Here is a 15,763-nt window from a genome sequence, read left to right as displayed (position 1 = left end):
TTGAACCAGTTCTTCTTCCTGTATGTGATATAAAACATATATATATATATATACATTTACAGCTGTATGTACAGCTCGGGTATGCATTTCCTATGATTTACCCAAATACCTCTATGGTGGAAATACTGTTGTTATGCCATACCGGTTAGGAGGTATAAATTCTTCAACAAGTATAGCAAGTATAACTGGCTTTAAAATAGCAAATAGCATGTCTATGTTTATATATATATTAAAACACCTTTAAGGGTGTATATATATCTCTAAATGTAGATATATTTGTGTATAGACAAACTGCAGGTCTATGTGTTAGATTTACACGTATCACTCAGTTGAACTATAGACTGAAATAAAAATCTTATCCACAGAATCTCTGCTCCATGAAATTTGGGATATTATGTAAATTTTCTGAGTTCTTTTATGGAACTTCTAGTTAAACATTCTTCGCTATGTCTAGTTGTAGAATATAATCTCACTGATATGAAGCCCTTAAACTGTAGCAGCAGTCTTCTTGAAATTTGAGTTAATTTATTCAGAAACCCTTGAATAAGGGCAGTTGATAAGTTTGCTTTAAGTAAATTAAGCTCTAAATCTGAAGCATCTGAAAATACTTAACGTACATGTGAATGTGTGGGTACAAGTGTATACTTGTACATGTACATTGACATATACCAGTAAGTATATACCAGTATGGTTTATAACTGGTAATACTTAACACTTATGTGAAAGTATTTGTGTGAAAGTATTTGTACATGTGTATCCTTGTACATGTACATTAACATGTACTGGTAAGTATATATTAGCATGGTTAATAACTGATAATCAGCAGGGTGAACTAGTAAAGATTTATAACCTTACCTCACAGTTAAGGAAGGGTGCTCTTCCTTGACCTGAATAAGAAGATTCCTTACCTCTTAAATGAGCATTTCAGATTTATCTAATACTGAAATAACATTAAACAGCAGAATCAGACGATCTTTCTAATTGAGATTACCATCTCTAGTTAATGAAATTAACTAATACCCTAGCCTAGGAAGAAAGAGGGTAGAAGGGCACCATTGTACCTTCGATGCAGCTAGCATCACCATGGAGAGTGTACTCTCAAGATGCCAGGACAGCAAAGACATGTCAGGCATGGTTTATATTCCATACTTATGAGTTGGATATATAGATGGCGACTCTTATGCCCCCTATTTTCCCATGCCAGGGATTTAGTTGTATCACTACAAATCTTTATGTTTGAAATTGATCATGCCAACGGTTATATTTGTAACGGCTAGTTTTGTTTCAGCAAGTTACCTTTATGTTTAAATGCTTTATTTAATTTTAGCATGTTACAATTTGTAAATAACGATGTTAAGGTGCGATTACAAGGAGCAAGTGTAAAATGCTTTAATTTAGAAAAGTCATAATGTCATGTCCCCTCCTTAAACCGTTATATATAACCTAAACAAAACAATTATTATTATTAATTAATATATTATTTATTAATGTATGAGGATTTGAAACTATAAAATACTTATTTATTTATTAAATATTATTATTAATTAATATTTTCTTGAAATATTCAAATAGAATAAACTAATATTATTATATAAACAATGATATTAAATACTTTTGTAAGGTAGTGGTAGAGTAGTATTTATTAATTATAAGTTACAGGCAGCACATCTGTGTGTTCGATGGGATGCAACAGCAACTTGTATACATCAATTCGATAATAATCAAACATTTAACCTGAGCGCTTTTATTCAATATCAATTCAATAGTCAACTACAAACTAATGGATATCTTAATTAAGAGGTACGTTTTTAACTAATTATCAGTAATTACACTGATCACATGTTAAGAGACGTAATTAGTTCATAATGGGAAAAACACGACCCATTAATGAAGGGTTACAACTCTCAACGAAAAAGCAGAATGCAAGTATATAATAAAGGGAGAATTCATTCCATCGAAGGGGAATGGAATATATATATTATGGGTAATCACCAGATGGAATATAGATATTGGCAACCTGGGATTGTAAATATATCCAATTTGGATCATTTGAGCATTTGGCCGCAAAGGCCCAATCAGGCAGTAAACATCTTTGTTCTTGGTGGTATCCACAGGGATGTGCTTAATATATAATATATATACAACCTATAATATTTTTATAAAGGGTTTAATAGTACTATTTAATAGTAATGTTAATATACTCTATAATACGTAAGGCAGTCATACTTACCCCATATACAGTGGCAGACCAGATCTGACGCATGTCAGATCTGTCTACCCTTGCAGCCACCAGATAGACTAATGATTAGAAAATGGCATTGTTAATAAATGATATTGTAGGGAATATATATATATATATATGGTTTGATTAGAGCAATAACAATATTAAATTGTATAATCAGAAAGAACTAAATAGTAATATAATTATAGAAAATAATATAATGATTATAATTATTATAATATTTTATAAGAACTGCTCTATAGTAAAATATATATTAATACTATCTGAAAATAAATATAAATATATATAGAAATATATGGAAATGGTAATTTGAATTACTGATTGAACTGTGGAATGACACTGATTTCATTCATGTTAAGATAGATTTGTGTCCTACTTAAGTTAGTTTAAGTCATAAGTGTCTAGAAATAGATTAATTATGGTTAAACAGGTCTAAACCTAATAGGGGACATTACACATAAACACTAAGTCACCACCTTTCTATAAGAGGCATCTTCTCTAAAAGGAGCAAGTATAGAAAGACAGAAATATAATGGAGACCTTTTACAGCAAGATATTCATCGGAAACAACACCATTATTGTAACTACAGTACATGTTCAGATTAGACCCAGCAACTTCATCATTCTAAGCAAATATCGCAGTCTTGTTGCATACACAGATTGTCATATCAGATATAGTAGCACCCTTAATTATTATAAAGATATAGTAGCACCCTTAATTATTATAAGGATATTCTTTCAGATCAGGGATGGTAGCATATCACAAAATAAGTGGAGTGCAGATCAGAGATCCTCCTTGCATCAACCACATCAGGTCCAGCAATTACAAAGAGTCTGACTTTAACTCTCCACGAACTTGTAAGAGATTTACTTTCCAGCATTAATAATATTCACATAAGGTAACTTTCTGCCCATAGGGAAAGCAGCAGTTATGAATCTGTATCTCTGCTTATTCATGGTAATATAATACTTGATTATATCAATGAATGTTGGAATAAATAATCAATGAATGGCAATACAACCAATGGTGTCACTATCATATAATTAATATCTGATCAAATATACTAATCTGTTAAATACATGGATGGAAGGATGGCTTAGATAGGTAAGAGGGTTAAGGTTTACCGTCTAAGTAGTCCACCTATTGATAACAAAGTCTGGAATAGGCCAGGAGGGCTGAGATTTGCTCCTGGGCTTGGATTGGTGAAACTGAGAACTCCACTATGCTACCCATACCGTTCCTACAGTAATAATTTACAGGGGTAAGACCATAAGAGTATGATCGAGAGAATAAGACCCACACCATGTTGAGTAGGCCAAGAAAGGCTTAGCATGGGTTGGCTGGGCAACCCAATCATGACTCCATTGCCAAATCAATAATCTGCCACAAATTATATATAATTAATCCAACTATATACACCCAAACTCGATATGCAAATAAATTTAGTATTCTTATTTGTTTCTGCTGGGAATCTTAGAGGGAATTCATAGAAGTATTGATGTAATGGTAATCTTCTTATCCTAGTTCACCAACTATTTGTATTTTTTTCAGGGCTATTTAGTAGGGGACATTACAAATTGGAAACCATGAAATATTGGAGAATATTTACTTGTTCTAACTTCTAAGTTCTAACTAATACAAGCACTTGTATACTCTGGACCAAGCACTTGTTCATATATAGAGCAAGCTAAGCCATAATAAATAGCTACCAATTTCATGTGCTTTACGTTTAACCCATAGAAAGCATCACTCGATGCAAACAGTTACAAATAGATTAATATAATTAAAAAATTACCAAACATGATTCACCTTATGCTGAGGTAGAAGCTTTGCATAAGATTTCTCCCACTTTTTGACATCATCTTCTGCTGCATCTGAGTAACTACATAAAAAGTCATGTCATGCATATTATTACTTTGCATAATAAAGAGAAATTGTTCAATAATGATTCTAGATTTCATAGTTGTGAATCTAAATAAAATTGACAGAGAACAAATATGTGCAAATTATCTCATTAGACTAACCATCAAGAGGTAATGCTGGCAAATCATTCCAAGACATAAAATACAATAACTCCACAAAATTGCATTTAAGTAAGAAATACATACCAAAGGACTATATTCTTGCTTTTGAACAAGGTCAAACTATGACACCTAGGGCTCAATACAAAAAAGAAGTGATTGAAAAGATGATACTTAACTAACAATATGTAAATGCCGACCTTGGATCATTCTAACTTGAGATAATAATCTACTTTTACATTAATCCATGAGTGGTTAAAGTAAAACTCTGTACAAAGATTACTGATGGAGATAGATAACACGAGGTACAATTTGTCTGCCAAACACATGCAGGATGATGTTCAAGCCTTTTGTTCTGCATTCCAAGTTCTTAGAGAGTAAGTACAGCACAATGCCGCTTAATAATTTTTACATTACCATTTACATCTTGTTCCGATGTCTAAACAGAACATCTAAGATAGGCATGTTTATTTTGTTTATAGAGAGGTATTTGTGTTGAAGTTTATTAGTAATTGATGTCAAACTGCTACTTCAGCTGTATGAGTATATGCTTCAGCAAGTTGAGTACAAGTTGAGTGTCAACTTAATCCAAGTGTTTTCTCATTTGGTCTTTGTCAGCAGCTCTGTCATATTTAGTGCCATGTCATTTTTTTGGTGGGACCCATCTTTTGTTTTCTATGCGATATTTTTTTCTAAGGGAAGCAGTTTGGTTATTGACTGTTGATGCATTACTTCCCCTTCGTGGCATTAAGTTTTTGTAGACCACGACTTTGTATTAGAATCAGCAGAAAATTCCTTTTAGGAGCATATTGTGCCTACAGGTTCGTTGTGTCTAGAGAATTCTTTCATAAGTCAATGTGCATACTTATAGACTAAATCACCAGGTTCAAATTCGAATTCGAAGTTCAACAACTTTGAAATTCGAATGAAGTTCGATGAGGGAAAAATTCGAAATGTATAAAATTCGAATTAAATTTGCCATATGTAATTTTTAAATTGTTTTAATAAATATATGTAATATATCTATAAAATTGCCTAAATAGTTTAACATTGATAAATAGATTTGAAATCATTACAAAAAGATGACATATTTATAAAATATAAACCATAGGAAACATATGCTGGGCACGAACGACAGGCAAAAATTGCAGGCGAACTACTCTTTCAGGCTGCGACTATCACTGGAGGTATTTGATTTTGAATGGGGCTGTGTTGATTTTTTTTTAAAGTTGCATCTGTTCCTATTGAGTATTAGTTTTTTTCGAATTTCTGAAAGGGGAATTGGTTTTATCCTGCTGTATGGTGATGACTGGACGGTTTTTTTTTCATCGATTATTCCTTTACGGGTGTTGTGGAGGAATTTTTTTATTTCTGCTGAAGAAGTTTCTTTTTTGCAGAGCGCGATTCTTTTATTAGGCTCTGTGCGTATTATGTTTTTTTAATTCATGGACAAGTGTGTAGTAGTGTTGTGTAACCGTGGCGTCTTGGTTACTGTCGCTGAGAACTTGATGAAGCGAGTCAAGGCCATACTCTTCTCGAGTTCGAATCACCTATGGTGCTGTCGACTTGTATTCAAAAGAGGATGTATTTGGTTAAGTTGGAGTTAGCCAAAAAATTTGAATGGAATTATGATTTTAAAAAGGGGGGGCCACGATTTTCTGTTTTGTCAGAAATCTTTAATGAACTGTGAAAAACGGCTGTGTATAAAAAAAATTTGAAGGTTAAGTGTTGTTGGCTTAGCGTGGGAGTGTGATTGAGTGCAAAAAATAAAAAAATTAACTCTGGGTGTGTGGTTGCAGTTAGTAATGTTCAGAGCAGATTATCGCAGAGTGTGTGTTATGCGGAATATAGAAAAAGTGTGCTGAAGGTATCTGGATATATTTTTTTGGTGTGCAGCATCGGGAAGCATATAAATAGTCTACATTGGTGGAGGAATTTTATTTTTTTTAAAAAGGGCAGTGGGTATATTCAGTAGTGTAAAATTTAAAATCTGGGCTTGTTGTCATTAACAATGGTGAATAACTTCCCTGGAAGTAGTGCTGTTCATGTAGACCTGAAAAGATTTTGATGCTTATCTTTCAAGTGTGGGTCTGAATCTGTTCTTTGTAAACATTTATCAGTATATGAGAGTTGGAGTTCTCACGGAGGTTGGAGCCTCTGTCTCAAGAATTTTAGCTGATCAGAGATTGGTGTCTCATTTTCACTGAGTTGGTGCTCAGTTTGTAATCTGGGTTGTAGCCCATTGGGTTGGTGCCCTTTTTGAAATAGAAGAAATTTTGAACCGTGGTTTTTTACCCGAAAGGGTTTTCCATGTGATAAATTGTGTGTTCTTGTTGTGTGTTATGCTGTTATCTTCATATCTCTATGTTTGATAATCTCTGAGTTTGTTGCAAGTATTGAAAAATTTATAACACTGATTCACCCCCCACACCCCCTCCCCTCTCAGTGTTATCTGTGTGACTTTCAATTTGTAAATAATCAAGGATATCACAAAAACTGTAGAAAGAAATATTATGAATGTCCACAGATGAACAAAAGTAGGTCAATCGGACTAGCAGTTACAGCAGTTAAAAATAGAATATTCTAGAAAGAGAGAAACCTAGAATCAAAAAAGTAAAAGTGAATAAGGCAAAATAGAACACTAAGACATAGGATAGTAAGGAGCAGGGTGAAACCTAGATAAAAACAACAAAAACTGTTACGAGTTATTGAAAATCCAACAGAACACAGATATGATTCAAGAAGTAAAGGACAAAGTAGCTAACTTAAACACAGCATCCAGGTTGTTAAAAGTGGAACCTAAGTGCCAAAACTTAAGGATGGTATTAAAAAGCTCCAAAGGATGCCATCAAACTTTACCAGATGCTAGAAAAAATCCTTCACTAGTTGATTACAAGATTCATGCAATGTGTATACTATACATATAAAACAAATTACAAATACAGACACTTTTCATTCTATGTACTTTTTGGCAATGGACATCCCAATCAGTAAAGAGGTAGGCTCAGTTAGAACCATCATATCGCCTCCATCCTAGATGAGCAGGCATCTTGGTGTGCTAAAGGCCATTCCTTTGCTACTCTGTCATTCTTCCATCTATTAATTGTCAATCTATTGTGTACCTTTGCCTTGTTCTCCTTGAGACTATAGAGTGCCTCTTGCTAGTGTTGCATGTGTGCTTCCATTGCTCTAACCTTATCCTTGAGACTAGAGAGTGCCTCTTGCTAGTGTTGCATGTGCGCTTCCATCACTCTAACCTTTTGGTGTCCCTTCAAAGAAGATGTGATGGATGGTTGATGGCTTCCAAGCACTAGTTGAATGGCCTCGTCTTGGTCTCTTTTTGGGTGGTAGACCCTGTGGCATCTCTCCAAATAGTGATAGTGCATGACAAGATATTATCAGTTTGGCACCACTTCCTCTTCTTCTTCCTCGCTAGCAGCTATTTGCTTTACTATGGTTATCTACTAGAAATGTGATATCTAGCTGAAGTAGTTGGCCATAAGACTATTGCTATAATGTGCCATGCATTCCTCTTGGAAAATAGGTCATGTGAGAATACATCCCGTGTTTTTTTCATTATATGGCCATTGATTCCAAATGACTTGAAAATTATGCATTGAACAGCTTGTTGATTAATTCTATTTTGTACCTTTGTTTTTTCTCCTTGAGAAAAGAGAGTGCCTCTTGCTAGAGTTGCATGTGTGCTTCCGTTGATCTAACCTATTGGTGTCCCAAGTCATGCCCCCGCCTTAATAGCATCGTCCAAGGAGCAATTCAGAAAAATCATCTTATTAAGACTTCACGAATTTTCCTAAGGCTGGAGATCGGCCAGAAACAACCTCAGCATTCTTCAAGAGAATATTTTTTTTCCTAAAGCTTTGCAAGAATTTGTGCGTCTAAATCAATCCACAAATTCAAGCAAATTTGTAAACTTAACAAACCCCTAAACAGGCAATTGTCAAGGCCCACGTAAGAAGAAGAGACACGTGATCAAATTGAAGAAAATCATCATACAATCAATAATCAAAGGAAATCATCTTTCAAAGACTTCACAATTTCCTAATCTAACTCGGGTAACAAGGAAATAAGTCATTGTCTAAGGAAGAATAAACATAGGCATTGCTTTAAAACTTAAGTGATTCATTACACTATGGAAGGGCACATGTGAGGGTGACAAGGCAGTGACCAAATGAGATAAAAGGCCACAATCACAAAATAAAGAGGCACCACTTTTCAGAAGGAGGACGTGGCTATGAAAAGAGGCAACCCTCCAAGACCAATTGCGGGGTAAATATTGCCAACCATGACTCATAGGAGAGGGGCATGCATGGAGAAGCGAATAGAAGCAATTCTCACAATCGGTGGAAAAGATAGCAATCAGATCAGAAGCAAATACAGTAATAAAACAATAAGATAATATCCAAAACAGGCATAAGGAAGCAGCAAACTCCTGGTTATTTCAGAACTATTATTATAAGCATTTAATTATCTAACAATTGCTCTTGTGGTAATAATATTGCCTATACATTATTTATCAATCAATTATCTTTTATATATATATGATTAGATATAAAATGCATATGTTAAAAATCTGCTAGTAAACGCCCATCATGTATAGAAGGAAGGAGTAAGTGTTAGTGTTTTATAGCTTCAGGAGCTATTTTCCCCTTGTTTAAGGCAGGTCGGCCTTCTTGTAAACAATATTATTTTATATCTTTTATTCTCTAAGGGGGGCCGACCTAGTGAAGAGGTCGCCTATCCTTGCATATATGAGAGGTGATTTCATCTCATTTGATAATCAACAATCACTTCATCATAATTCGCATCAAGCAAGCAGCAGAAGTTCGCCATTTCTTAGCAGCAGGAGTTCATTCTTAGCAGCAATTTGCATTCCTAGAAGAAGTTTGCAATTGTAGCAGCAGATCATCATCTTGTAGCAGCAGATCATTATCTGGTAGCAGCAGATCATCATTTTGTAGCAGCAGACCGATTTCATGGAGAAACATATTCATTTGTATCTTTGCATCTAGGAGAGGTGCTATTATTCATTGTATCTAATTCAACCTTGTGTTGGGCCTGAGTTGTAAGTAGATTTCTGCTCTTATTCCTTCAATATATAAGAGATATATTTGTTGGGTTTTTTTCTCCCTCGAGTAGGAGGGTTTTCCTAGGGTATCTGCTGTGTTCATTGCTCTATGTGTTGTTGTATTTCTGCTTATTTCATTTCTGATCCTAAAACTAGCATGGTATCAGAGCAGCTCTAAGAAAAAATCTGATCAGATTTGTTTAAGCAGTCAAGTAAACTTTTCATCTAGAACAGATCTTGAAGGCAAAGTATTGCAGATCTAAGGTTGCAAATCATTTCAGACTTAAGGGCAGATCTTTGAAGGGGAGTTTGTGCGGAAAAAGAAGATGGTGAACGGTGTCAAGGTAGAAGATAGGCTTGATGGAGCCTCAAACTTCAACTCTTGGAAACCCAGGGTACTCATTGCATTAGAGGAGAATGATCTTCTTGATTTCGTGGAAAGTGATATCCTCGAGCCTTCCAATGATACTGAGAAAATCCAGTGGAAGAAAAATGGCACAAAGGCTAGAAAGATCATGATAGACTCTGTGATGAATCAACTAGTATCGATCATCTCCAAATTGAAGTCAGCTAAAGAAATGTTTGATACTCTAAAAGGATTGTATGAGATCAACAATACCAGCAAAGCCCTTGCTTTGAGACAACAGCTTCACCATGTAAAAATGGATAAGGAAGATTCAGTCATCTCATTCTTTATGAAGATTGTTGATTTAAGAGATCAGCTGAGCACTATTGAGGACATAATTGCAGATAGAGATTGTTATGTTGGCACTAAATGGTCTTCCCCAATCTTGGGAGCCCTTTATCCAAAGTATCAATGGGAGATCTAAGTTGCCCAAGTTTGATCGTCTTTGAGTTGATTGTATTCAAGAAGAGTCCAGGTTGGCAGCAAGAGGGATTGGGTGAAACTATCATGATGTAGAAAATCAAGTTCTTTCTACACATACTTCTAGAGAAAGAGGCAAAGGAAGAAAGAGGAATAGAGACAAAGAATCAGATTCTACCCCAGAACCGAAGAAGAAGAAGGATCTCTCTCACATTCAGTGTTTTAGGTGTGACAAGTATGGTCACTTTGCTCGAGATTGCAAATTAAGGTCTACACAACTTGTTTCTACTGCAGAAATTGCCATGGGGACTACTCAGAAGGAGCCAAGTTTTAAAGTCGATTCAAAAGGTTTCTTATTCTAAAGTCGATCAGTTTCTTCGAAGAGGAGGAATTAACATTCAGAGGGAGTCTGACAATCCAACAGAGGCAACCTTGGACGAGGAGGTCAGGAGGTTGATGCTAGTACTTGGAGCTTCAGAGGGAGTCACATCATCATGAAGATTCCTTGTAGTGTATATTTCTCTGAGACGGAGAAATATGAGGTGAAAGCCCTTGTAATGTATATTTCTCTGAGACAGAGAAATATGAGGTGCGAGCCCTTGTTCATCTCTAAGACTGAGATGAGACGTCATGTTGAGAGACTCCATGACGACATCACATTGAGAGACTCTATGATGTACCCTTGTACTTGTATTTCTTTCCACAAATGGGAGTAGCCATGGTGGACGTCATGTTGAGAGACTCCATGACAGTATCACGTTGAGAGACTCCGTGATGAACACTTGTACATGTGTTTCCTTCCACAAATGGGAGTAGCCATGGTGGACATCATGTTGAGAGACTCCATGACGACATCACATTGAAAGACTTTGTGATGAACCTTTGATTTTTTTCCACAAATGAGTGTAGCCCTTGTGGGCATCATGTTGAGAGACTCCATAACGTAGATATCCTAGAAAATACCTCCCTAGCTAAGAGGGAGTGTTAGTGTTTTGTAGCTTTAGGAAATATTTTCCCCTTGTTTAAGGCAAGTCGGCCTTCTTGTAAACAATAATATTTTATATCTTTTATTCTCTAAGGGGGCCCGACCTAGTGAAGAGGTCGCCTATCCTTGTATATATGAGAGGTGATTTCATCTCATTTGATAATCAACAATCACTTCATCATAATTCGCATCAAGCAAGCAGCAGAAGTTCGCCATTTCTTAGCAGCAGGAGTTCATTCTTAGCAGCAATTTGCATTCCTAGAAGAAGTTCACACTTGTAGCAGCAGATCATCATCTTGTAGCAGCAGATCATTATCTTGTAGCAGCAGATCATCATTTTGTAGCAGCAGACCGATTTCATGGAGAAACATATTCATTTGTATCTTTGCATCTAGGAGAGGTGCTATTATTCATTGTATCAAATTCGACCTTGTGTTGGGCCTGAGTTGTAAGCAGATTTCTGCTCTTATTCCTTCAATATATATGAGATGTATTTGCTGGGTTTTTTTTCTCCCTCAAGTAGGAGGGTTTTCCCAGGTTATCTGCTGTGTTGATTGCTCTATGTGTTATTGTATTTCTTCTTATTTCATTTCTGATCCTAAAACTAATGGTAAGGAAGGGGAAAATCGTGACGATTGCCATCTAGGTAGGATACCTCGAATGGATGTCCATGTTGCCTGCCACCAGGGCTAAGAGGGCCAAGCTCCGCTCTTGGGCTTGGATAGGACAATCAAGGAACCTCCATTATGATTCGCTCTCCAACTCTATAATGATGGCTATTAATTTTAGGAGATGAAGCATGGATAGGGAAAGCAGGTACAAGCACCCCACTAGGTAGGATACCCCGAGTGGATGTCCATGTTGCCTGCCATCGAGGCCAAGAGGGCTAAAGTTCCACTCCTGGGCTTAGTGTGGGATGGCTTTGGGCGGACCTATCATGCTTCTTCTCCCACACCCTAATTTGTTCGAAATGATGTTATAGATATTATATGAATATCATACGTTATGGACTAACCATAATAATGGATATATATTATGTGTATATGTTTCTTATGTTATGATTGCAGGATTCGATTCCAAGATCACATTATTTTTAGAGATATTTTACTTGGTAAAGATGTAACCCTAACCTTAATTTGTTGCAATTGTGATTTTAAGGCAAATTCTAGGGCAAATTAGGAAATGGACATTACATCCCTTCAAAGAAGAGGTGATGAATGGTTGATGGTTCTGAGGCACAAGTTGGATGGCCTCAGCTTGGTCCCTTTTAGATGGAAGACCCCTTTGGCATCTCTCCAAGTAGTGATAGTGCATGACAAGATATTACTTTTTCTTCTTCCCCTCCTTCCTCACTAGCATCTATTTGCTTCAATATGGTTATTTAGCTGAAGTAAGTTGTCCATGAGACTATTGCCATAATGAGTCATGAGTTCCCCTTGAAAAATAGGCCATGTGATAATGAATCCATTCTTTTTCTTTTCGTCACATAGCCAACGATACCAAATGAATTGATTTGGTTCCAAATATAATGATGTCATTGCAACCTTTGTTGTAATGGAACATGATGAAGATTGAAAAATGCTCCACTTGGTATAGCCAATTCATTGGATCCTTGTCATCAAATTTACACATCTACATCGTTCACAAGAAGTGCCTAGACTTGGAGATAAGATTATTTGTGTGATAGTCTTGCTTTAGATCAAAGTCAAAACAAGAAGCTTTGTGTCCCATTAAAGACAAATTTGCATCCCAAGTCTTGTGGTGTTAAGGCACCCATATAAGTCTATAAACTCTAAAGATAAGCTAATTCTTTAAACATTGTATTATTATATTCTTTCATAGTATATCTTTAATTGTCTAGGTCATTTCCCACAAGATTTCCTCCTCAAGCTTGGTGATTGCTTCCTTTATATCTTGAATGCTTATGGGATTAATCTACTCTAATATAGGATCATCCTTGTCAAGGTGCTTCCTAGAAGAGACCAGAGTCCTTCCTTTTGCCTCTTGTTAGAGCACCCACAATGTTGTCAAAATAGTTTTCATATTAATTTACTCAAAACAAACCAAAACAAGCTGCAATTTTTACTATAACTTACCTCTATTTGAAACACTCTTCTAAAAAATCTTCTATAAATTCACTGATTGGCAGCATTAAGAGTGATTTTAGTGAAAACACTAAATTCATATTATCTACTTCATATGATTTCAAATTTGGATTGTACAAACTTCAATATGTCCTTGATCAACCCTCCAAATTGCAGAAAACAATCCACCAAATTATAAGAGCTATATGCTTTATAATTTAACCTCCTAAATCAAAATAAATTGTATTCTTCTTGCCTTCCAAATGTCAAGATTGTGATCTAATACCACTTGTAATGAAATAACTTGCACAAGAGAAGAATATAATAAGAAATATGTTCCAAATAATTGAAAATGATAAGCCACTTTAGGGAGCTACCACCAATAATCTTCAATAAGAACAAAATTTGCCATATGATGATGATAAACAAAGCACAACCTCCTATATTAACCATACTTATGCTATGAATGCCAACCAGGCCAACCTAACAACCCATATAAGACTATATAATGATTATATAACTTAATTAAGAGCTCTAGAAGCCACATGTCGGTTACAAATATTGCCATTCTCATTATAGATTAAGAGTGTAGCAAACAAGGAGATTTTGTGAAAATGAGGTAAATATTAATAAGATGGCTATGATTCATAAGCTACTACACTCTCTAAATGCCATAGGTAAGGTATGCTCATCAAACTTGATATAGCTAAAGTTTATGATGAAGTCGATACGTTCCTGACACCCTTTATTTGTATCGACTGCCAAACTTCTGTTTTGAACTGTCGGGCAGTCAATAATGTCCACGGCAATGAATAAATCTGTGACTATTCAAATTCCCTTCTCTCACCATATATATCTCACGATTTCCCTATTATGATGATATTAAACATCAGACACCTCTGTCACAGCCACGTCTTCAATCAAGAAGTTCTTTTGATTTGTATCAGGAATTAAATGGGTATAATCCCCTCAAATAATAATTATCATGATTTCTTAAAAAATATCTTCAATGAAATCTCCAAAATAAGATGGGGATCTTTCAATTATCATGATAATCAGAAATTTACCTTATTGAAAATACTTTACATTTTTCAGAATCAGTCTTTTGAACCCCAACTGTGAAATCTACCCAAGACCAAGCAACAGCCTTCAAGAAAATAACATTACGAGCCAACCAAGGCTGCACTCATCTGTCACTCAAGAAAACTCACAGGCTGGCAGGAAAACCAGCTCCGATACCTAGTAATAGCCATAAATCCTAGAAAAGATGTTTGAATAGGAAAATTGCATAGGGATGGGAAGCAACCACAAGGAGTATGGAATATAGCAATTTACTTAAGAAATAATACAGGTGCTGACCTATTGTTGGCGTGAAGATAAGACTGCAAATCTATTAATTAAAGCTCGGAGTGCAAATCCCTTGAGGAAGAGAAAAATTGTGTATATTTAGGAATCAAAGAAAACATATATCCAATGAAAGCGGGAGAATAATAAGATTTGATTTTTTATTAACTGTTTTTATCTTTGAGGTCCATATCAGGCGCATCATTCTTAAGCCAGAGAATACTGCACTCTTTAGCAGGCCACAATTGTGTAGTTCGTCCCTACTTCACATACGTTAAGTTGGTTTTCACATACTACTCAACTGATTGACATGACACGTTTCGAATGTGAAGTCTCCCACTTAAAAATTTGCATGGTTCGGCAGCTCTAGACATGAATTAATGGATAAAGTCCACTTCAGTTGTCCTAATAATACCAGAGGGAGAGAGAATGCGAATGGAAATTCCTTACTTGAGATATGAACTGATGATTCTTCTTAAGGCCTGGATTTCCAGGGCTTCTTCAGCTTTGCTGGGCTTCTTCACAATACAATCCTCTTCTATCGCGATAGCTTTCGAATCCTTCCCCTCCATGATCATTATTACAGCTGCTGCCAAGCGCTACGGGTTCTCACGGTAGGGTGTCTGGCGATGTAACATTCAAGCCGTGTTTCGTCCAGTAGGGAAATAGAGCCACCCTACTCTTTATTTAAAGTCTAATTAATTAATCAAGCCAAAAACAGTAAAACATACGGAATGTAATGATAATATGGAAATGGAAATTGAATTCTTTTATATAGTCTATAATATGGAAATTGAATTCTTTTACATAGTCTATAATAGCTTACGGAAATGGAAATTGAATTCTTTTATATAGTCTATAATAGCTTATGGAAATGGAAATTGAATTCTTTTATAGTCTATAATAGCTTATAATATATGAGATTCTTTCTTATTTTACATATAAGTTATTTTCTATTTCATACAAAAGATATTTAACTCTTATAAATGAAGTATAAATATTTTACCTTTTCAACAATTTGAACTTGTGATCTCTTTTTCAAGAGTACAAGTCTTTTATAGTTTTAATATGAAAATAAAAATCAAGATTAGATTGTTACATGATGAAATCACATCTATATCGTCATTTAAAGATTTTTTTCACATGATCTAGTCCTTCTAATGTAAATTTAACT

The 15,763-nt window shown here is 35.3% G+C and overlaps 1 protein-coding gene across 5 annotated transcripts in view; it reads right to left on the bottom strand.

Annotated features, from left to right (window-relative positions):
- The window catches only part of LOC131073111 (uncharacterized), a 269,602-nt gene extending 254,320 nt beyond the window's left edge, over nucleotides 1–15,282 (bottom strand). For 3 of the 5 annotated variants that reach the window (XM_058009495.2, XM_059211076.1, XM_058009502.2), the window contains exons 1-2: nucleotides 15,040–15,278; nucleotides 4,053–4,125 (exon numbers count right to left, since the gene is read on the bottom strand). In XM_058009495.2, the coding sequence (XP_057865478.2) occupies nucleotides 4,053–4,125; nucleotides 15,040–15,167 (201 nt within the window). In that variant the 5' untranslated portion in view covers nucleotides 15,168–15,278. Of the gene's footprint in view, nucleotides 1–4,052; nucleotides 4,126–15,039 lie in introns of all 5 variants that reach the window. The other 2 variants (XR_009112830.2, XM_058009507.2) reach the window with 2 other exon arrangements.
- Nucleotides 15,283–15,763: the final 481 nt, after the last annotated feature.

The sequence above is a fragment of the Cryptomeria japonica genome, chromosome 9, assembly GCF_030272615.1.
Source record: "Cryptomeria japonica chromosome 9, Sugi_1.0, whole genome shotgun sequence".
Classification (NCBI taxonomy): domain Eukaryota; kingdom Viridiplantae; phylum Streptophyta; class Pinopsida; order Cupressales; family Cupressaceae; genus Cryptomeria; species Cryptomeria japonica.
Note: the sequence above shows the minus strand (reverse complement) of the source record. Positions and strands in the feature narration are given on the sequence as shown.